General features: G+C 40.3%; 1 protein-coding gene and 1 long non-coding RNA gene across 3 annotated transcripts; one reads left to right on the top strand and one right to left on the bottom strand.

Annotated features, from left to right (window-relative positions):
• Positions 1-1,286: 1,286 nt before the first annotated feature.
• LOC143322592 (dihydrofolate reductase) lies at positions 1,287-10,511 on the bottom strand. Of its 2 annotated transcripts, XM_076733877.1 has the most exons (6): positions 10,335-10,511; positions 8,860-8,909; positions 4,635-4,740; positions 4,354-4,480; positions 3,514-3,629; positions 1,287-1,579 (listed from the first exon to the last, which is right to left on the bottom strand). In XM_076733877.1, the coding sequence occupies exons 1-6, from the start codon at positions 10,439-10,441 to the stop codon at positions 1,489-1,491; spliced, it is 597 nt and encodes a 198-aa protein (XP_076589992.1). In that variant the 5' UTR covers positions 10,442-10,511; the 3' UTR covers positions 1,287-1,488. The 2 variants fall into 2 exon arrangements, with proteins under 2 accessions (XP_076589992.1, XP_076589993.1); XM_076733878.1 differs by lacking the exon at positions 8,860-8,909 and having other exon boundaries at positions 10,335-10,454.
• Positions 10,512-22,060: 11,549 nt separating this feature from the next.
• LOC143321666 (uncharacterized) lies at positions 22,061-23,547 on the top strand. The gene is made up of 4 exons (XR_013077230.1): positions 22,061-22,502; positions 22,591-22,972; positions 23,182-23,326; positions 23,427-23,547. It is a non-coding gene; the product is annotated as an uncharacterized LOC143321666 (long non-coding RNA).
• Positions 23,548-23,830: the final 283 nt, after the last annotated feature.

The raw sequence follows: 23,830 nt of genomic DNA on the forward strand, positions 1-23,830 counted from the left end.
AAGCTGTTGATGTTACTAAAACAGAACTTAAAGCTATTCTACATGAAGAAAACGCATTTTCATTATTCCAGCTGTGTCGTAAATATTATGAATCTGGTGATAAAGCAGGTAAAATGTGTGCACTTAGACTAAAACAACAAGAAAACTGCCAGGCAATGTCAAGTATTTACAATATAAATGGAGCATTACTTAGTGATCAGCTAAACATTAATGAAGGTTTCACTGATTTCTATAGTACATTACATCAAACAGAATGTTGTGGGAGTGAAGAGGAAATGGAGCGCTTTTTCAAAGATACTGAACTTCCAACTCTTTCTGCACATGAAAAAGACTCACTAGATATTCCAATTGCAGAAAACAAATTCCAACTGGCTATTAAATCATTATCTACTGGAAAATGCTGTGGAGATGATGGTTATAGTAGCAAATTCTTTAAGTGCTTCCATGGCGCTCTAACCCCCATCTTGAAACTGTTATTTAATGACAATGTATCAAATCAATCCATGCCATTAACAATGCGGCAGGTGTCTATATCTCTGATACGAAAGCCAGGCAAAGACCACCTCCAAATGGGTAATTATAGACCATTGAGCATCCTAAACACGGATTACAAAATCCGCAAAAATCCCCCAGCCCCCCCCCCCCTTGTTTTTTGTCTTGTATTGTTATTGTAATATGATTGTGAAAAAGCAATAAAATTTAAATAAAAAATAAAAATAAAAAAAATAATCAGCACAACCCATTTCAGCTGTGCTAACATAATTGCACAAGGGTTTTCTAATCATGAATTAGCCTTTTAACACAATTAGCTAACACAATGTACCAGGAGTGATGGTTGCTGGAAATGGGCCTCTGTACACCTATGTAGATATTCCATTATAAATCAGCCGTTTGCAGCTGGAATAGTCATTTATCACATTAATCACAATACCTAGACTGTATTTCTGATTAATGTAATAATATCTTCATTGAAAAAACTGTGCTTTTCTTTAAAAAATAAGGACATTTCTAAGTGAACCCAAACTTTTGAATGGTAGTGTATCAAAATAACAAAACAAAATAACAAAGTAAACCAGTAGGGTTATCGAATAGTCACTTTCTGAACTGGAATCTGTCATGATGGCTTACTGTTGTGCTACCCAGAGGACAGGCTGTCATTACAGCAGGCCACTGACTGATTCAGTGAAGACCGTATTTTCCAAGCAGCTGCAATATTACTGAGGAAGAGGACAAGATGGGAATGCTGACAAGTGACAAGGCAACAGCAGAAGCTGAAAGGGGATTTTATTACACCGGAACTGATCATAATCAAACAATAACCAGACAGCAGTGAAAATAATTCTAAGACTACATACATATAAAACTTTTAATTGCATGGTCGGTGTAAAAGCAATTCCATAAAACAACAGTTTTGCAAATGGTTCCTGTGCCATCTAGTAATATCCTTCATGAGTATTTACTGATGGTGTCTTGATTTTCCTTAGTTGTCTACACCACATCATCAGTCTCTCTCTTGAAAACTAGGCATTTGTACTTAATGCCATTCTCCTCTTGAATTCCACTCGGTACATCAGGAAACCTTATTTGGGAACAAAAGAAAAAATGGATAAACACCTTAATGAAACCATCACACCACTACAGGGGTAGAGCATAATCATGGACTGTACTTGCAATGCATTGTATGTATGTGTGTGTGTGTGTGTGTATGTGTGTGTGTGTGTGAGAAAAAATATATCCTGATACTTTTTAGATTTTATAATACTTTTCAGTAGTTTTGTATCCCTGTATTTACTCTTAAACACTTGTCCTGTTTTATCTTTATTGTTGTTGTCTTGTTTTTATCTTTATATTTTTGCACATACTGTGGGACTGAGAAACATCACTTCAATCCCTCTGTGTGTCCTGTACATATGGCAAAATCAACAATAAAGTTGGCTTCAGATATACTCAATTGAAGTAACTTCATTCTTTAAAGTAATATCACAGCAACCAGCGATGATGATGTCAGCAAATCCTTTTGAGCTTAACTATTCCAGGCCATATGTGAGACTGTTTGATCTGGCCCCCAAGGCAATTCCTAAATACAAAACAAGCAACTCAGAAATACTAAAAAAAATCCCGAGAATGTAATTTCTTTTTTTTTTAACAATGAAAGAACACAACATAGTAGACTCCTTACAGGTGTTCCCTTCCAGTTGTATGCCTGTCCAGGTCATGGTCAGGGTGAATGCATCATGCACATAGCAGTTACACTGATGTCACATCAAGAAAAGTACATGCGGAATGTCGTGAAATGTTGCACTTTCAAAGGGGAATGGATAAATGATCATTTTTTGCTGAAGTAAAACGAAAGCCAGCATGCCTAAGTCAGTGTGTGGGACATGCTCATAGTGATGAAAAAAAATTGAAACCTGGGCATCATTAGAGCTTGAAACAATTTTCACAAGACCACATTCTTACAAAGACAATGTTATGCAGTTTTGAAGTGAGTGAGGTAATATCTAAAATGCTGAAACCTCATTCAAAAGGAGAATTTGTGAAGGACTGTCTTGTTGCAGATGAGGAGCTACATTTTTCTATGCTGCAAGAACAAAAGCCTGTGATGACATCTGCTGGTGAGTGTGTTTAACTCCATGTTTTTGGCAATATGTTTCGGTACGTGAAAAGTAAACAAAAGAAACTGAACATATTTTCTAGCCCATTTAATGTAGAACCATCTGGTGTACCTGAAAACCTACAATATGAAATCATTGAGCTGCAAAGCCACGATGAGCTCAAAGCTAAGTACAACAGCCTCCCTCCACCTGAGTTCTGTAAACTGTATGTACATCCTAAGGATTTTCCCATTTTGTGGAGACATGCACTAAAGGTTTCATCTCTGTTTGGGACAACCTAACAATGTGAGCAGCTCTTTTCAAAACTGACTCTCGCAAAGACTCCATTTTGCTCAACACTGACTGACACCAACCTGGAAAACCAGCTGTGAGTAGCATCATCATGATCACTACCATCTGACATCAGACAAAGAGAAGCAATTCTAGGCAAAACAACAAGAGACAAAAAATTCTTTCTCATGGGATGTCATCAAAGTACAAAGTACTGAATCACAATTACAGTAAACCATCTGTGGACTAACTCAAAAGGGTACAAGCGACCTTTGACATCAGAGAAGGTTCAAAGTATCCTTTCTTTCTTACCACTGGAATTTGATGTTTAGAATTTAAGACTTTTTTCCCTGTATAACTAGACTTTATTTTATTATCATACAAAAACCTACAGTATGTTGACACTGATGTGTAGAGTTTTGCTTCCTGGCCAGTACATTAATAAATACATTCATTTTAAGGCAAGGGAGACTCACCAGAGACTGTTGTCTTTAATCATCACACTCTTCTGTAAATGTTTAATACATTTAAAGGACACATAATTTAACATTAGCAGGCTCAGATGTGGGGAAGGTCCAGTTCAGGACTACCTGCACAACAATGGTCTGAGGATGAGATAAAAACATACCTTTCTTGTACTTTAAATAGTCCTCTGTCAAACTCAGGGAAGAAAACGTCACAGTCAAACTCTGCCATGATGGTCGTCAGGTAAACCAAGTCACACCACGGGTGCTTCAATGCATCCTGCTCATAAACAAGAAGAACCGAGATTCTTGTCCCATTAACAGTATCAACAACTTGGCTCTTCCATGTGTAATTTAGCACAATATTATCACAGAAGATATATAAGCCGTCCAAGAGAAATTTGCATATCAGTGTTTCTAAATGGCACTGAATATTTAACAGTTTCCTCCTTGGCAACCCTGCTTGTGTGGGAGTAGTTTAAAAGTTAAATCAAAACTGAATGCAGTTTACCTGCTCTGTCATTAACTTGCCTGCTGTTTTTATTTTGAGATGGGTGTATATTTGTGCCGACTACATGGTTTCAAATGGCCATGCACATCAAAAGGAAAGTTAAATAAATGTAAATCAAGCACAGTCTGTACACACCCTCACCGTCCTGAAACTAGTCAGGCATGGATAAAAACACATGGGGGTGCACTAAGATTGTGGGTGCCTTCATTCCATGTCCTTATTCAAGTGTCCCAGTAAGCTATGACAGTGTCACAGTGAGTCAGCACACACAATACCAGGACCCTGAAACAGAGGCAGCTAAATGGAATTCAGCCATAATTAATTTTATTTTACACACCTGTGCTTTACCTGCTATGACAACTCAAAATTTCTACCATGACATAGGCCTATTGATTAAACATATTGGAGAAGCATGTGGATTGGAGTGAAGAAATGAGTGAGGGGGAGCTCTACAGGGGTCCAAGGCTCATTTTTGCCAGTTTTGCTAGTTTACCCTGTAGACCTGCGTCCCACCAACAATCCAGATGGTCTCAATCAGATCAGCAAGTGGGGGCTGTGCTCCCAGGCGGACAGCACTTTCAAAGTCTTGGCACAAGAAGTGGGCGTGTTCTGGAACCATGCTGTGAAAGGAAAAATGTCCAGCAGACAGAAAAGGAGGAATGACAATGAAAACCTAGAATTGGTTCTGGATAACCCCATATATCTTTATCTCCTTATTGACAGTGGTGTTCATTTGTGTGTGCATGTGTAAGAGAGAGAACAGAGAGCACTCACTTCAGTTTCGTACTCAGCACGACATGCAGAACATTGGCCAGTGGGAGCATTGTTTCTGGGCGAGAGTGCCAACACCGTTTGCCCCAGACCATCATGTTCATCTTTCCTGAAGCATACAATAAAATATTTTACAACAAACTCCACACCTCAACTTCTGCAGCTGTCACGTCGCTTCTTACAGCATATAACACAGGATTGGGCTTAAAACCTTCAAGGTCTGGAAGGAGTTGGGGTGGGTAATATGGATAAAATCTTATATTATGGCATATTGAATAATTTCCCAAATTGGGATCAATAAAGTAACAGTCTAAGTCTAAGACATGTTATTTTATATCATTATATTGAGGTATAGTACATTTTCTGCAATGGGAAACCTTTTAAGGATAAAATAACCAAATGTCCCTTTATGGCTAGTCCAGTGATTTACATACCTGAAATGTTAATATTAAAAAGGCCAGTACTACTTGGACTGTTCCACCCCATCCCTCTCAGAATAGTATGTTCCATCTCGCCTTTAGTGCATAAAGATGCTATTCAGCGGAGTTTGTTTACTAGTTGAGTACCTTAGTAGTCTTAATTATCTTTGCTTTGTGTGCATCCATTGAACTGTAATTACTTTGTGTCACAGATTAATAGAGTCTCAGGTACTTTCCCTTTTTTGTGATGAGGACTACTTGAGGACTCCTTTCTTGTTCACTACTGCTAGTTATGCTAATTAAGCCCAGTTAAGGGCAGTGCAACAATGAAGTTGGTCTTCCCCTGTGCAGAGTCTGTGTGTAATTGTATTACATGCAGTGTGCTCTTTTCAGTCATTTTATACATGAAAGCTTGTTGTAGTAATATGTTCACATTTACTCGAAGCACACTGCACACTGTTAGCACTGGCTGTATTTCCATTTTGTTTAAACAGCACATAACTGGAATTTATTGTTTAATTCTGCCTATTTTGTTAAATAATTATTTGCCCAGCCCAGGTCACCCAGTCTTGTTAATACTGAGTGGATAGCAGAACTCATAAATGGGCCCAATGATCTAATTTGATCTAGCAGACTGGTTAGAATATGAGCTCCAATTGCAGGAGGACACCAAAGGAGGCAGTCCTTCCACAGCTTCAAGCTGCAGAGAAAAGGCTGGCAAGAGACCCAGAGAAAGCAGCATCTTGTAGGGCCGAAGATCAGAAACTGATCACTGCAGGCTGTCATGAAGTTGGAACCAGATGAGGAAGATAATGCAACCCGTTGGTATATCCCTCAACATATGGTGACACACTTCCATTTGGCACCACAAGCTCCCCTGCTGTGCCACTTTTGCCCTACAAAAACATATCATCAATCACAGTAGCGAGGGTGAGGATACCAGAGAAGCTGTGCTGAAGTCATTCTATGTTGACAACTAACTAAAAAGCCTGACATCAGAAAAGCAAGCCAAAGCCCTCATGGATAAGCTGCAGGAAGCACTGGCCAGTGGGGACTTCAAACTGAGACAGTGGGCAAGCAACAAGCCTTCTGTTATTTCCCACCTCTCACCAGAGATCAGATTAAATAGTGCATAGTTGTGAATAACACAAGGTGAGCCAAATAGCATCCAAATCAACACTTGGACTCTGTTGGCACTGCTTGTCAGATATGCTGTCTTACAAGCAGTGTCTGCTTGTGCACCTAGCTGTTACCCTCCGCACTACATATCATGTTCTTGCCAGTCAATACAACCCCCTGGGGTTTACTGTGCCTAATACCACTCAAGCCAAGGTAGTGGTGCAGTGAATGTGCGTTAAGGAGAGTGACTGGGACGACCCATCACTGCCAGAAGAGCTCCTTCATGCCTTTCATAAGTGGGAGAGCGAACTCCCTGCTCTGCAGAACATTGTCCTGCCAAGGTGCTACAGCAGTGAAGAGATGGATCTGACAGCAGCCACAGAGAGGTCCACATATTTTGTTATGCTTCAGAATGTGCTTATGGTTCTATGGAGTACCTTTGGACAAAAAAATGCAGGTTGTGTTGAAACTTTCTCATGGCCAGATCCCGTATAGCCCCTAGGAGGCAACAGTCTGTCCCTTGCCTTGAACTGTGCGCATTGCTAACAGGTGCACAAATGGCTAAGGTATTAACCCTCACAATGCCCTGACGGGTCATTCTGACCCGACCCTAGCCTGTTGCGCCTGCCCTATCTGTAGCCCTCGCAATGCCCTGACGGGTCATTCTGACCCAACCCTAACCTGTTGCACCTGCCCTATCCCTCGGTCCCCATCCCGTCCCTACTCCTCTGTCAGGTTTTTCTTTTCTTTTCTCTCCTCCTCGCTCCCCTTCCCTGTTTGATCAGGGGTGGCCATTTGGCCCTAGACTTTTGTGCCTGGTCTCCGTCCAGTCCCGATCCTCTGTCAGGGTTTTTGTTTTGTTTTTGTTTTTCCCCTTGCTTCCCTTCCCCGTTCAGTCCATCCCCACCGTCTATCCGTTCTCACGGCTGACAAACACAAAGAGGTAGAAAATCTCCTGCTCGAGTGCAACGGGAGTGTTTCCCAAATGACTATCATCAGCTTATGGCCAGGAAACCCCTTCCAGGCACCAGTCGCCTCATCACTCTTGCCCCAGAGTTTGATAATATAGCCAGGCTCATCAGAGTTGGAGGACGACTGCAGCACGCCACTGCCATGAGTGCTAAAACTCTACACCTAATCGTTCTTGACCTGAAGCACAAGGTCACACAGCTCCTCATCCAGCACTATGATGATCAACCCCTTCATTCTGGAAGTGAACCGGTGTTTACAGAATTGAGGAGGAAATATTGGATTCTTAGAGGAAGAGAAGCTGTTGAAGTCTTCAGCATCATTGCCCTGAACGCAGAAAGTGGCGTAGGAAGCTGCAGATCCCTCGCATAGCGGATTTTCCCCCAGCCAGGCCAAGTGGATGACCACTCGTGGAGTGCACTTGGATCTCTTGACTCCTGACTCTTTCTTTATGGCTTTCAGAAGATTTGCGGCCCGCCATGGCAAGCTTTTTGAGTTACTCTCTGACCAGGGCACAACCTTCGAGGGTGGAGACTGGGACTTACAAGAGGCATTCTTTGCCCTTCAATCAGACCAACAAGCCCAGTTCGTCTCCCAACAAATCGAGTTCAACTTTAACCCGACAAGTGCTCCCATTTCGATGGCTGACAGTTTGTCAGTGAAGAGGTTCTTCAAACTGTGCTTGTAAAAATTGAGGGCATCCTTAATTCCAAGCCACTGGGCTATGTTTCCTTCGATGTGGCAGACCTTGATCACGTCACTCCCAACATCCTGCTGATGGGGCGGCCCGATGCCTCCCTGCCCCAAGTGGTGTACCCACAGTCAGAGCTCCTCAGCAAACGATGATGGCACCACAGCCAACTGCTAGCGGACTACTTCTGGAGGAGTACTTGATACTTGTACTTGAATACTTGATATCGCGTGTAAGGCACATAACTGGAATTTATTGTTAAATTTTGCCTATTTTGTAAATAAGTTATTGTTTATTTGGCATAATTTTATCTCATAATTCCACTTTGTGTCAATGCTGCACATAGCAGTTCATTATTTGTAAGCAACTGTTGCTTTTTGGCTTGCATTATACTCCTCTTACATTTATTTCTCCTACTTTCAGAAACCACACACACACACACACACACACACACACACACACACTGTTACAACTGTTCAGAATTAAAGTTCTCTTCACTGGAACCTCTGGACTAAGTGTGATTTAACCAGTCACTTCAGTGGTGGGCCATGATTACTTGGAACGCCAGCAGATGAGAGAAGCCCCTGTCAGTCCTTTGACTTTCTTTTACTTAAGGTACTACATCACATCAAAGCAAAGATTTTGTATATCAAACACTGCCATCAATTAGTCCTGTGAACTGACTGGGAACTTTTCCCACATAATACACCCAGATAAAAGGAAAGCTACCTTGATATAACTGTCAGGTAAAATCTGTAACTGTTGATACTTGCATCTTACATTATATATCACCAAACACTGAGTTGGCCAAGAATGCCTATGTTATATTTACTTTTATCAGTTATTCCTTGATATTATAATATTCTCTACAGTTTTATCAAATTGTTATAAATATTCAGCAAAGTAAGGACTTATCACTTTCATATAAATACTAAAATATTGTTGTGATTTTGGCTCCAGCATTTTAAAATTCTGAATGACATCCATCAAAGCACCTATATGAGGTGGCTGTATTATGAAGTAACATTACCTGGCCTTGACACCCTTGTGACAGTGTTGAGAAAGTACTGGAATTCAGATCTGTAAGAGTCACAGTTTCAATGTTAAATGGCGCAGAAAAGAGAAAGCTGTTACTACTTCTGATTTTAAGTACTACTGCTTATAGTTTTCACATGGAGCAAAGATTGCTGTGGTGAGTAAGATGTATCACGTCAAAGTTATCAATGGTAACTTCATCATACTGCTAGCACCTGTTACGTTAGCAACTAGTGCTGCTATTACTGCCAATGCAATTGACTTCTGAAGATTTTTGTATTGATCAATTACATAGGTGAATTTTGATGACTTTTTTGTCATTAGTCAGTTAGAAATACCAAACATTTGGGTGACTTCAGGTAATATGGGACATCAGGTAAAGTAGGATAGACATGCACTGTAATGATTTGATATGTATAAACTCAACAGCCAATCACCAAAACTGATGTCTAATTTTTGCCACAACACTTCTTGTCACTAAACAATAGTTCGGATTGGTCTCACATCACCAGATCGGGTGTGGTCGGTCTGTACAATGCAAAGATATGGAATTAGGTAACAACCTGTATTACTGGATCATAATGAATTGATTTAAACTTACTGAAACACACACACACACACACACACACACACAATCAAATAATGCTTTGTTTTAAAAAAAACTTTTATATCACTGTGATTAGCATAGCTAACATGATTGAAATTTTCTTTAACTTGATTCTGCTGTTTCTGTGAGCTTATTGATTCCTGATTGCCAATTACATTGTAACATACTGACCCACTTTAGCCACTAGGCCGTCCCACATAACCTGAACGTGCATTAGTGACCCAGGGGATGGTATGTTTGAAGGTGTGTAGCTTCTAAAAATTGTGTATTTCCATTCATTTCCAACATAAAGATGTTGATAAACCCTAAAACGATTCATAGAAACATCACTGGAGTGAAGTAACAGTGTTTTTGTAACTCTACTGAGGTACCTGCCAAAACCTGGCTAACATTACCTGAATTCCCTCTCCTTGTTACAGCTTCTCCTTTAGTCATACCCGTTTCCCCCTGTTGCCCCATCTTCACTGTCAATGTTTATGTCATTGTATATGTATGTTTTTGGCATTTAAGGTGACAAAGTAAGCATTTATCATCCATCACTTATTTATGGACCAGCTGATTCATTAAAAATAACTGTGAAAATAATTCTTAGTAACTACACGCTTTCATAAGACTGCTAAACTTTACAAAGAGGTTTGCAGAGGATGAGATATAAGCTAATTGCTACACAAAAAAAGGGATGCTGTTGAAGACTGAAATATAAAATATTGCACTTCTATTGCACAGTAAACACTGATGAATTGTATGTATGTATGTATCTATGTATGTATGTATGTATGCATGGACCACATAGGATACAAAGTGTAGTAGCTGGTCTGAATCAAGCATTTAAAAGACCTCAGTACAAACGGTTTCATTCTTACGGTATACTCCAGGGCAATTTTCCATCTTTCCCCATCCCCATGTCATTGCAAACTGCTGCGATGAGGCGCACAGGTTTCTTCAGCACTTTGTCATGACTCGTTTCCATCTTCAATAGGCGGTCAAACAGCCAGACAGACAGGAAAGAGCAAGATCTACAACAAACACTAACTACGTCTGTGTGCCAGAACAAATAAACTATGTTTGAGCTCGGCTATCGCCACCCACGCAGTGTTGCCAACTCCTCGGTAAGGAAAGTAGCCATTGGCTGTCCTAAAAGTCGCTACAAGTCGGTACATGACGTCATCAACTAAATTGCATAATTTGCCATGTGCATGTAATCGTAATGGAATAACGTCGCGGGAGAGACAAAACACCCTAAATATGTTTAGAAGCACAAATGAACTTTCGTCTGTTGATTCTGTTGATTTTTTTTTTTTTTTTTTTTTTTTTTAATGTCGCAAATCCAACCCTCCTCCTTTTCCGGGCTTGGGACAGGCAAAAGTTACCCGAAAGAGACGCTCTGGCGAAGTTACTTGTTGAGGTTTTTTTATTTATTTATTTCTTTTTAATGTGTTTATTTTGCTTTAATTTGGTTTGAACATCTCCGGTTCTGATTGCAGCTGGGAGGGACTGCTGCGCCGCGCGAGGACTGGGCCGCCTGTGACTGCTTTGGGGGGGGGGGGGGGCAGCATCCGCTGCCGGTTGAGAAGAAAAGTGGCGAGATTTGTCGCTCGCTGATTTTTTGAAAAAGTGTCGCTAAGTTGGCAACACTGCGTCCACCGGCAAGCAGCTATGATGGAACAAGGTGGGCGTTCAGTAGATCCTCTGGCTTATGGAAATCCATTAGAGTATTTATTCCATATCCTTGATGTCAGACATCATTTTCTTCCATAACTTTGGTCTTTGTCAGCACTAGTTGGACATTGTGTCGTACTACTTGAATAAAAACTCTTACTCTTCTCCAGAGTTTGTCACTGCGGTAAAGTTAGAAATATATTCACAGATTCGACCTTCCGGGATCAATAACTCCCAAGCGAAGGTTTGTTAAACAGCAAACGATACCTCTTTCCAACTGTGGTAACACAGACGGAGTTACAACATTTTTTTAATTTCATTGTATATACATATATATATGTATATATTAATCAAAACGAGCCGTCCTCCGGGCAGTATGAGTTACATTGGTCTCTACGAGCAGCCGGCAGCGAGACCAGAGCGCAGGGACTGTCTACAAATGTCTATACCGAAAGAAACAATAAACGATTAATCAATAACTTCACTTCTGTGAAGTGTAGTGCCATCAAACTCACCTCACACATTGCATCCTGCTGGTTATACTACAGCATTTGCTTTGGAGAAACATGCTTTTACATATTTTTTGGAATTTTTTAATGGGAATAATATTCAATAATTTCACTTTAATAGCGTGTTGTGCCACCAAAATCCCCTCACACATCAGTGACCTCCTGCTGATTAAACTACAACACTTAGTTTAGGAAAAGGTGTTTTTACATAATTTTTGGGGAATTTTTATTGGGAATAATATTCAATAACTTCATGTTAATAATGTGTAGTGCCACCAAAATCCCCCACACATCAATGACCTCCTCCAGGTTATACTACAGTAATTAGTTTGGGAAATAGTGCTTTTACATAATTTTGGGGAATTTTTGTTGGGAATAACATTGAATAATTCTACTTCTGTGAAGTGTAATTAATGTGTGAGGTGAGTTTGAGGGCACTATACTTTACAGAAGTGAAGTTATTGAATAATCATTTATTGTTTTTTGGTATAGACAATCATAGACGATCTCTGTGCTCTGGTCTCCTGCTGGCTGCTCGTAGAGACCAATGTAACTCATACTGCACGTAGGACGGCTCGTTTGATAAATAAATAGTAGGTTGTAGCTCATTGTCTGTGTTGCGACGGTTGGAAAGAGGTATTGTTTGCTTTTTAACAAACTTTCGCTTGGGAGTTATTGACCCCGGAAGTTCTAACTTTACTGCAATGCTTTGTATGGGCAAAGGTTATTGTCAGAAGTTTCGTGTGTGTACACATAAAAATCGTGCACGTATTAGAAATGTGTGCGTTAGTCTATAGTTCTGCATAAATAAAAAAAATTTTAAACTCTTGTTTAAGTCAAATCACACATAGACTATGCAGTGTGTAAATTCTCTGTGAGAATACAACTCATAAAGTTACAGCTTTACAAAATTACAAATACAGATTACAGTTTACGGACGTACGCTTTCTTCAGAATGAATACAAATCTGACAAGCGTGAAATAACTGTCAAAATTACGTCACGAGGTCACAGGCATTATGTATCGAGTGAAAGATAACATCGATTCTACAAATTGCGCAGGTGTCAGAAATTCGACCATAGGTTCAATTTGATGGCACCAAGATTGCAGATGATGTGGATTAGCCATAGACATACGCAGATCCACGTCCTCTTGTTGGAAGCTGTGATTTTGAGAATTTTAAAATTCCAAATAAAACAATTAGAAAGATGTTCGATGATGTCACTCAACCTTTAATGTCTTTTAGAAATTCCATTAAACAAATCTTCTTCAAAGATGATATATATTCTCTGTGATCTAAATACTTAAAATTCCCCATAAATCCAAAAGCAAAAGAAATGCAGTTCAAATTCGTAAATGGTGTGTACCCATCAGGGGAACTATTACGACAGAGATTTGGTTTTGAAACAAACAATTGTGTATTTTGTAATGATATTGAAACTTCTGATCATTTATTTTTTCAATGTATGTTTTCTGAAGCTTTATGGATTGATATACATGACTGGATACACACGAAAATCCGACTTGAACCCTTTTCTCAAAGGACATTATTTTTGGTATTGTTATGGTCAACAAAGAATGGGACTTTCTGGTAAACAATATTTTAATTCTTGGGAAATTTTACATTCACAAATGTAAATACATGAATGTAAAACCTAAATTTAATGTGTTCCATAATGAATTCCTTTTCTTCACCAAAGCCCTGAATGTAATGAAAAGTAAATGTGCAATGAAAGTTTTCGAATTATTTGAAAAATACGATTTACAACAAAAGCCCTATAGCTAATCCTTTTATTTTATTTCATAGAGATGTTATTTCTCATATTGTATTTCTAAGTTGTTCTTCTCTTATGCACCTGTTCCTTTTGAAATGGCTAGCTTACTAGCACACTGCGCTGAATGAAATAGCAGAATGAAATAGTGTCCAAATAAAGCACACTGCGCTGAATGAAATAGCAGAATGAAATAGTGTCCAAATAAAGTCCAATTAACGTGTACAATTACCCAGGCAACTTTTTTCATTTTAGGCTAGCTAGACGGCTCGGTGGGGGCTTACTCACTCAGCATGCCCGTAACTTATTCCTTTATCCTCAGGTTGCTATGCAGAAAAAGAATATCATCGAGTATCAGGGTGCAGCTGGGTTCTGCGTTCTTGTATAACAAATCCAGCGGTAGAGAAGTCCCTTTCACTGGCCGCGCTGGAAGCTGGGATGGAAAGTGTATTCCGTGCAATCATTGATAGGTTGGGAAAGTCCGACGCATGTTTCTTCCACCAAGACAAAACATCAAAGTTGCCGTCCTTGTCCTTCGCTATTTTTAGTTCGATGTAGGCTGTAACTTCGTCCACGGGCAGGACATCTTCACCAGAAGAATCCTCCACGTCCGCTAAATCGTCACGTTCTTGAAGGGGCATCTTCTCCGGTGGCTGTGCTGCTAAGGATGCAGCATCCCTCCGGGCTGGTGGGCTCCTGCCACCGTTATCTTTCAGTTCTAGAAGATAGAAATATAAAGATCAATGCTATATCAAGAGTCTGAAAAGAGGGTGGGACTATAACAACTGTAGCAGTAAACAATATAAGCAAAATAGATTAATACATAGCCTACTAATATACAAGTAATTTTATCACTAGTTATACTATATAGACTATATAGGCTACTTAGGCCTACCTTGAACAAGACGTCGTGCTTCACCATGAACAGCCATCACGTCCGTGTGGTTTAACAGCTTCAGGCTTTTCAGCTTGGGGTGTAGGAAAGCAGCCATCTTGCGCAGGAGGTGCAGGTCAAGTTTCTCGTCCAGGATTCCGAGGCATTTTTTCTTCAGTGAACCCAGTGTCATGCTGTCAGTGGTTGCCGGTTGCAGGTGAGTTCTCAGGCGCTCCAGCCACACAACAGTCAGGTCAAGTGTCGGGACTTTCGAGGCCTCCAGTGCCTTGGTGGCATCTCTGAATCGTGCCAGGAAGGTAACCATATCACCCAGAATGTCATAGCCCATGTCAGTAAGGCGGTGTTCTTCACCTCACTCTTCCAGAAGGACGCGCACTGCTTCGTATTGGCTGTAGATGGACTCCAGCATTGTGTGGAGGGAATTCCAGCGTGTCTCCACGGATGCTTTCAGTGTTGTTTTCAGTCGATTCTGGAGGTTTGTGTGTTTAAAGCAAGCCACAAGGGACTTGGCGGCATTGATGAGAGCGGACACTTCTTCATGAAATAGATCATCATCAGCTCTTTTTCCAATGGTGGTATGCAGCACTGTACTCAGAATATGTGCAGCACAACTTAGCCTAATAACTGCGCGCAGCGCTGCCACTATGTTTGAGCCTCTGTCAGTCACATAGACCAGTTTGGAGAAGAACTCATCCAGATTGTATTTGCGCAGTGCTTGTTGGATTGCTGGTTTCAGGTTATCTGCCGTTTTGCGCAATTCACTATCCCATTCAGCAGTGCAAAGCGCACGCTCCATCAGCTCCCACTTCTCATTGATGTAATGGAACGTTACACAGAGGTAACCTACTTTTTTGTAGTCATCCGTCCACATGTCCAAAGTAATGGCAGCGTTGCTTTCAGTCAACTGCTTCCTCAGATCCGGAATGAGTTTATCTCATACATCATCAGCACATTTTGCAAGTCGGCGTGACACTGTTGTTGGATCAGGGAGCAACTTAACAACATCCACTCGTCCTGCCCAGGCTCCGACATCAACCAAGCCTTGAGCGAGTGCATAGAATCCTTCCCCATGAATACTTTCAAAGGACCTCACGTCCCGACACACAAACTCCACCAACAACTTGGTTATGGCGTCCTTGTCCTCTCGGTTTGGTGGTAAGAGGCCTTCTTTTTTGTGAAAGTATTTATCGATCGAGCCACCGGCGGCCGGTTTCCCACAGCTCTCCAGGTGTTTCCTAAGTGAAGAAGTCCCCAGCTTGCGGCTGTCGTAACTTAAAACTTTCCTGCATTTTTTGCAAGCGGCATAGCCATTAACTATGTTGTTCTCCACGTCATGAAGCAAACCAAACTTCTCCCAAACATCCGACTTGGCTCTTGACAAACTGTTGGCCACTATTTCATATTCACCGCTTGCTAACTTAGCTCATATCTCCTTCTCTTCCATGCTGTTTTTGATGTTATTTCTGCGTGCGCACGCGCTGCTGCCGGGGGGTGTGTTTATGTACTGGAGGTCAGAGTGCGTGCTGCGCGGTGCGCAGCGTCTTCGCTGCTTGAAACTAGTGATTTTCATGACACAATAAAATGTTACCCGCCCACTTTTGGTTCTGTTCTGCCCGTGCCCGTACCCGTACCCATAAAATTATAAATGCATATTTTCCACCCGTTTGTACCCGTCAATTGCGGGTACCCGTCGGATATCCGTGGGTACCCGGCCCGTTGCAGGACTCTAGTCTGCATGACAATGGATGGGCATGCCTCCAATGTCAACATGTGCAACCAGCTCGGGTGTCAGCTAAAGGGAAACCCTCATGAGCTGTTAAAAACCTTCTTTGAACATCCAGTGACTGCTGACAGGGTGTTTGTGTTGATGGACGCTTGTCACATGTTGAAACTGGCACGCAACATGTTGCAGGCTTACAGCCCGATAACCAGTGCCACTGGAGAAATCAGCTGGTCATACATTGTTGATCTCAACAATGTCCAAACAAAAGATGGACTGCATGCGGCCAACAAGATAACAAACAAGCATGTCCACTTTGATGGCCAGAAGATGAAGGTGTCCCTGGCTGCACAAACACTGAGTCCCTCTGTAGTGGTAGCACTGTGCACACTGAGGGACCTTGGTTATTCAGAGTTTAAAAACTGTGAAGCAACAGCTGAATTCATTGAGGTAATACAACATACAAACATTGTTATATAACATTGCATATTCTGCATGAAATCCAAGCAGAGCTGTGTACTTAAATGCTTACTTGTTGTATATATTGAAATTAGATAGTAATTTGACCTCCCTGATACGATACCACTGTTGGGGTGATGTATCAGTTAACGGAGCCTTATGCTTTTTTTAGATGATTGACAGGTTGTTTGACGTCCTGAACAGCCACAATCCACGTGCCAAAGGATTCAGAGCTCCCCTGGGTGCTTTGAATTGGACAGAGAGAGTAGAGCTCTTGTTGAGAGGCAGGGAATACTTGCTCAGTTTGGTAATGAAAGATGACACACCCCTCCACCAAACAAAGAGGTCTTTTAAAATAGTGAATGGTTTCCATGAAAAGTTCACAACATCATAAGTTCATATGATGCTCTGTTCTCTTGTTGCGCATCGAGTTCATAAGATGCTCTGTTCTCTTGTTTGGATCTTATTGCTCTCAGCAGTTTTGTTTCTGTTGACTCTTCTGTTCAGTATTTTACAGGTCATACAGGACAGATGTCAAAAATGGTATGTATGTTCATATGGTGTTGCTGTGTGCAAAACCGGAGGCGGGAGGTAATGTGAGTCCCTCCTGCTTTTAGGAGCATATCTTGTATTGCACTGTTTCTTCTTGTTTATGATGTTTGTCTGTGTATGTTGGAATCTTCTTGTGTTCTGTGTTTTTCAGGTCATAGAGGTGTCAAATGGTATGTATGGCATGTTCTTGTTTTCAAGCTCTCCTAGTTCAGTTTTAATATAGTTCCTAGTTGCTTTAGCATCCTGGATGTAAATAATTTATTTCAAGGATGCTAATCCTGACACTGATTTATACTCTCAAGAAGCACCCAGTAATTTTGCACCCAGTAGATTTGTAGTGCATTTAAATCATTTACCGATCAGGGACTTTACTGGAGCAAAACATGTATTGCTGCCACTATCTCTGTCACCATGTGTTGTGTTACATGTTATAAATATTTGTAGAAAAGTCAATTAACGCCTTTCAGTAACTAAAATTACCAGGTGCTCTTGAGGTATCTTGTTTTGCCATGATCATATTGATGAAACATTTTCTTTTGAAGGTATCTGTCAGTCATCGGCTTTGTCATGAACATGGACACATTGTTAATGATAATTCCTGACCTGCTCCAAGTTCAGCATTATATCTGCACATACCGCTTCAGTCAGGATCACTTGGAGCTTTTGTTCAATTCTGTCAGGGCATCAGGTAGAATTTTCACATTTATAATTAGTCCTTTTAGTCCGTGGGCCAGAACGGATATCGGTACCATCTGGGTGGGCAAATTCAAGCAGAGATTTTTTTTATACCTATACATCCCTAGTTTACAGTATGTTATGATGTGATAGACCTCTCAGACTGGTCACCTATTGATGGTTATCACCTCATGAAGTAACCCACCCCCTAAAGTAAACAGCACTTCAGACACCAGTGTGTATCTTTTTATACCCTACCTGTGGAAGAAACATGGTTATACAGTTATTACCTTACTTACCTTCAATAGCCTACTTGTGGAAAAAAAACATGGTTATACAGTTATTACCTTACTAACCTTTTATAGCCTACCTGTTGGGAAAAATGGTTATACAGTTTCCCAGCTTACCCTCAGAAGATATATCTTTTATAACTCTGACTGTCCTCATTAAACATCTCTGTAATCTAACTGTGTAAATGTTTTTAATTTTTTTAGGAGGCTGGAATAACAATCCTACTGCAGGGCACTTCCAGGGCATTTTCTGCCGTCTGATGGTCCATTGTGGTGTCTCACCAAGTGGGTCAGGCAACGTGGCAGCACAAGATGAGACTGTGTCCCTATGAGCTGCAGATATGCACTCTGCTTTAATGGCAGAGGAAGAGCTCCTGTCCCCATTTGCAAACATTTCTGCAGTAATATGTGACCACAGTTACCTGCCCACCTGCTTTGGTGGTCTTGTGGACCTATTTCAGGGTTTGTTGTCAGAAAAATTCTGAAAAAACTGTCATGTGAGGTGTGCTGTACCCTCATCCTTTGACCAGAGCTACCACCTGCTTCAACTTACAAACAATGGCGGGCTGATGATCCCTTCAGAGGGAACAGTGAAGGTGGTCAGAGCAGCAGAGCGTGTGATTTGCCAAAACTCAAGAGAACGAGGTGTCAGTGTGTTCTTTGTCAAGCATTTCATTTGGGCTGAGATTGGTTCAGAAGATGTGTTTTTACTCGGGAAGCACATTGCAGAAACCCAATTCGGAATTGAGAACCATCATTTCATGCTTGTGTCATTTGTTGTCTCTGTATTTCACAAAGTAAGGCTGCACCATGTCGCAAAATTAACTACCCTGGAGTTACAGAGTGCCGGCACATGCAAGAAGCTGTGCAAAACAGTTCTTTTTCAAGGGTTTTAGCTCCCCAGCCCCAGTTGCAAGCTTAACAGGGTAGTGTAAGATGCTGGAATGACCTGGAATTTTAAAGCTTACTTTTCCAGGCCTTTAAAAAAACAAAAAAAAGAAAGAAAAAAATGTACTGAGCAGGTATATATGGGACGCATGTCAACAGATTATATGAGATGTCTTTTTTTGTTTGTGTGTGTGTGTGTGTTTGTGAGAGAGAGAGAGAAAGAGAGAGAGAGAAATAAATTCTTGTTTCTGTTTCTTTATTAAAATATAAAATTAATTCATTTATACATTTATTAATATGCCATACCATATGTCTGTATTATGCTCTTTAACAAAGACAAAGTATTTCAGCATGAAATCACTTATTTTTAATGTGTGACAGCGTCCTGTATCATATCTACATCTCTGCCGTTTGTAACAAACCAAACCGTGTGAAAATCGGGTAAAAATTCGAGGAATTATGATTATTATAGTTGGGCATACACCTTCCTCCATAGAAATAAATGCACAGGGGTCGCATGTGAGACCCATCCAAGATGGTGGCCGCACTGATTCGTCAGCTCCAATGGGCAGCGTCAGTCTATGAAGCGTCTACGTATGGGATTAGCTCTTTGCGATCCGCCAAAAATCAGAGGGAAGAAGAAGAAGAAGAAGAAGAAGAAGAGTTGGCAATGAAGCAGCTTTGCTTTCGTTGATGTAGCCTTTGTTTCTAGTTACGTAACTTTATCAGTTTCTTTGTGCTAGGTGCAGTTAGCCGATATACTCAACACGGCACAGAGTCTAGTGTCGATGTTGAACAGCAGGTTAATTTCTCCAGGGAATGTCAGGCCAATTACACAGGGAAATACAACACAGCATGCTGAGGGACAGAGAGGTCAATCACAGACATCTCAACTGTCAGGTCCACAAGTAAGGTGCCCTCAGCGCAATGGCTTTGGAGTGTCAGTACACCAGCAAATGGCTAGGTATGTTTGTCGTTTAGCTGCAGCGCTGGCTCTTATCTCTTATTGTCACCTGTGCAGGTTTCATACGGGTATGAATAGCCGTCAAGTTTCATGTATAATTTATGTTGGTCTTTTAGTTTTATTTAAAGGCTGGTTAGAGGTCACGGAGAAGTAATTGAAAATAGGGCTGGGCGATATGGCTGAAAACTGTATCACGATATAAGTATATCGGTCGATATCGATAATTATTGATATTTTTTATGACTTATTTAAAATAAGGACCAGGAGAAAAATAACATAAATTTAAACATTTTTATTTTAAATTTAACCTTCCTCTGATTATAATCCCTTAAACTATCAAGGCAGAAAGGAAAGGGAATGTCAACACAACCATGGAAAACTCTCAAATAATAAATGCAAATAAAAGTGTAAAAATGTAAACATAGAGAAACCTGGCAACTTTTATTTCTGCAGGTTTAGTGCCAGAAAGTTCACAAGCTGATTCAGCTTCTGGTAAATAAAATGTTTTCAAATATGTGCAGTGTTTTGTAAACACAGCAGAAACTGAGGTAGACTTGGCATCTGTAACAAAAAACAAACCTGATAGACAGTAACATTGATTGAACTATAAATAAATAAACTATGAATAACTTTAGTAACTCTTCTTACTCTAAACATGTGAACTATTCGATTATATTTTTATTGCAAGTGTGCTTTAAAATAAATAAATAAATAAATAAATAAATAAATAAAAAAGCACGCGTAAGAGATTTTTATAACCTGGCTTCTCCACAGTGCTCAGCGGAAGCATGTCTTTAGCTATATGATATGCCACAGCCTCCCTTATGTCTTTGTGCCTTTTAAATGATTTGTCATAAGGCACTGAAACAGAGTACCTCTCCATGGTGGTCTGCTGCTTGTGCGGTGGTGCTGCGGTTGCAGATTTTGTTGGACGTTGGCGAATATGGCTGCGCTCCGAAGGGTGAGTGCGGCTAAGGTGGTAAAACAAGTTTGCGGTGGGGGCGACGGTCTTGCATACTTTACAGACCACATTGGTCTGATTACAGTCCGACTTATAAAATCCAAAAAACTGCCATACTGACGAGCTGACTTTCCCTGCTTTATCGACAATTTCTTCACTTGCTGCAGCGCTCACTTTCTATTTCTCATCTCACTCCACGCGAAGGATCTAACACGAGACAACGAGATGGCGCAACCAAACTTGATACTGTTACATGATTGGCGTGTTGGTGTGTCACTCCCACTGATCAGCGATTACTCTCTAGGTTGCTCGGTTACCTGAGAGCAAGTACCTTTGTTCATGCAACCAACTTTGCTTCGCAACTTGTGGTTTCTTCCAATGAAGAAAAAAAATTATCGAATGTTCTATCGAACGCATTTTTTATTGATATTGAGTAAGTGTCTATTGCGAGACATATCGTTATCATTTTATCGCCCAGCCCTAATTGAAAATCTCTGCTAAAAAATGAGTATTAGCCCTGCCTGTGGGTGGTTCTTCTTCTTCTCTGTGGTTTCTTCTTTTAAACTATTTTCATTGTTTATATTTTCAGATCGTCTTCTGAACTTTTTTGCAAAGAAGCAAACGGCAAACGACGTTTTGCACCATATGCATGACCAGAAAATAGTTTCTTGGTAAACTTTTTTCTGCTTGATAAACAGCGCTCAGAGACCCCCAAAGGACACGAGGAACTCCAATTTACACTAGCTGGTCTTGGGAAACGTTCTCTAACAGTGCCTTTAAACATCACACATTCAGAGGTATGCTTTTTAAAAGAGATTAAGTATCTTAGGCACCACCATTACCAACACCAACTTTAAATGTTGATTTTTGTAATCACAAGAAGTCTTTCTTTCAAACTAATTGCATGTTTACATAAATGATAAACATGTTGAATGGAAGGTGTACACTGTACATTGCCCCTTTACAAGAAGAAATTGACAAAGTTCCATTACCACCAGAAGCGAAAGAAGTTGAAAAAATGCCCAAAGCCCCATGCAACACTTGCAGAAAGCTTATTTCTCTTCAGGCTCTTCCAGTCCACATCAAGAGCTGCAAGGAGGAGAATATAGATCTGTGCATCTCTAAAAATGGTGTATGTTTATATAGCTTTATTTTCACTGCATTTCTTTTTCATTTTTTTAAAATCTACTTTTATAACACCTGATTTTACTCAAAGGGATCAATAAATCATGATCTCATCTTTTGTATTTCTCTTTATGTATGTTTTCAAATAAAAGTTCAGAGGATGTCCTGAACTGGATCAGTTGCCAGGTGGATGAAGCCAGCACAATTCCTCTTTGTGTGTCAAGAAGTGACCTCTTTATTAGAGGAATCCAACAGTGGCAATGCCAAAAAAAAAAAAAAAAAAAAAAAATCCTCCCCTAAATGCAGACTGAAGGTTACTTTTTTTGGGGAATCAGGCATTGATACCGGTGCTCTTAGTAAAGAATTTTTGAGAGGCACCGTTGCATATCACTGCAATGTTGAAAGTTGTCACTTTTTTGTAATGACAGATTTTCAGTTTTCTGTTTTTATGTTATTCAGAAATGGTTGCAGGGATTGAAAAGAAACTTTTCATGGGCAGCACTGACAACAAGGGGAAAAATCCCCTTCACTGTCTCAACAGCCTGGATAGCAACTACTTCAGGTGCATAGTGTTGTTCTTGTGTCCTGTAAATAATTTGAAAAGTTACTTAAATTAAAATGCAGCTTTCTTTTTTTATTTTGATATTTAGTACTGCAGGAGAAGTTATGGCAGCTAGCATGGCACAAGGTGTACCCCTCCCCAACTTTATGCATGAGAGGTGCTACAGATACCTCTGCTCTGGTAACTCTGACAGCATACAGGTGTCAACCAGAGATGTCACAGATTTGGAATTGTCACAGCTAATGGAGCTAATGTTAATTCAGTTTCTATACAGTTAACAGTGTGTCATCAGTTGTGTCCTTGACAGGAAACAGTTTTTCATTGACTTCATTCATGTATTCTGCTTTATGCTGTTTGTGCTTTCAGATAAACGGAGTGACTGATGAGAACATTGATGAGCTCACTGATGGCATAGTAAGCTGTGGATACACTGGAAGAGTGTCTGTGGATAAAAAAGACTAGATAATCAGGTAGTTTTCATAATATATACACTGTCAGGTGTATAGTGATGGTTATACAAACACTGACTTAAGCACACCTTTTAAGATCAATTTTGATTTTTTGAAAGAATTTTCTTCAACTACACAAAATGTATGCATCTGCACTAATTTCCTTAATGTATTAATTTATTTTACAAAACTATGTCTGGAGTGTTACTCAGAAACCTTTTGTGTTTCAGGGCTATTGTACTGCACTCAACCATGAGAGTGGTCTCCATGCTTGACCAGCTGAGAAAAGGCCTGCAGCTGTATGACCTACTGGAGGTTTTGAAGACACACCCAGACCTTTGTCTGCCACTATTTGTACCAGGGCAAGATGATAAGGTATATACTTTGGTCTTTGTCAGGTCATCCCTGTTAAATTTTGTTTACTGCAAGAAATTCAGAGTTGTAAATCTCTATCTTTTGTGCTGTGTTTTTGTAGGTGGATGCAGCTTTCATCCTGGAAAAGTGCCAGCCTGATTTCAGTGAGAAGGGCTCTGTGAAATACAGTAGAGAAGTAAACATCATGAACTATCTCCAAGACTTCCTACAAGAAACTGAGGATTGTGGTATGTTTAAGCTCATTCACAGTTACTGATCTGTTTTTTTGTTTGTTTGTTTGTTTGTTTGTTTGTTTATTTAGTTCACACTAACATTAATCTTTTATTTTAGAATAAGATGGCCGGAGTGATGAGGAAACTGGCTATTGGCAGATTCATGCAGTGGATGACAGGACAAGCGCATAAGCCCCCTCTGCCAAGCGAGAAGGACTTCATCATATCTGTGAAATTCTACCATGATTGTGATGCAAATCATACCATTTGCTTTCCAACTGTAAGTGCATGT

Source organism: Chaetodon auriga, chromosome 6 (assembly GCF_051107435.1).
Source record: "Chaetodon auriga isolate fChaAug3 chromosome 6, fChaAug3.hap1, whole genome shotgun sequence".
NCBI lineage: Eukaryota > Metazoa > Chordata > Actinopteri > Chaetodontiformes > Chaetodontidae > Chaetodon > Chaetodon auriga.

Bases quoted from the DNA above. Each gene is read 5' to 3' on its own strand.
- LOC143322592 (XM_076733877.1), bottom strand. From the start codon at position 10,441: ATGGAAACGAGTCATGACAAAGTGCTGAAGAAACCTGTGCGCCTCATC. The intron at 8,910-10,334 runs GTAAGAATGAAA...TGACTCTTACAG, and splicing joins AAATTGCCCTGGAGTATACC to ATCTGAATTCCAGTACTTTC. The intron at 4,741-8,859 runs GTAATGTTACTT...TGTATGCTTCAG, and splicing joins CACAAGGGTGTCAAGGCCAG to GAAAGATGAACATGATGGTC.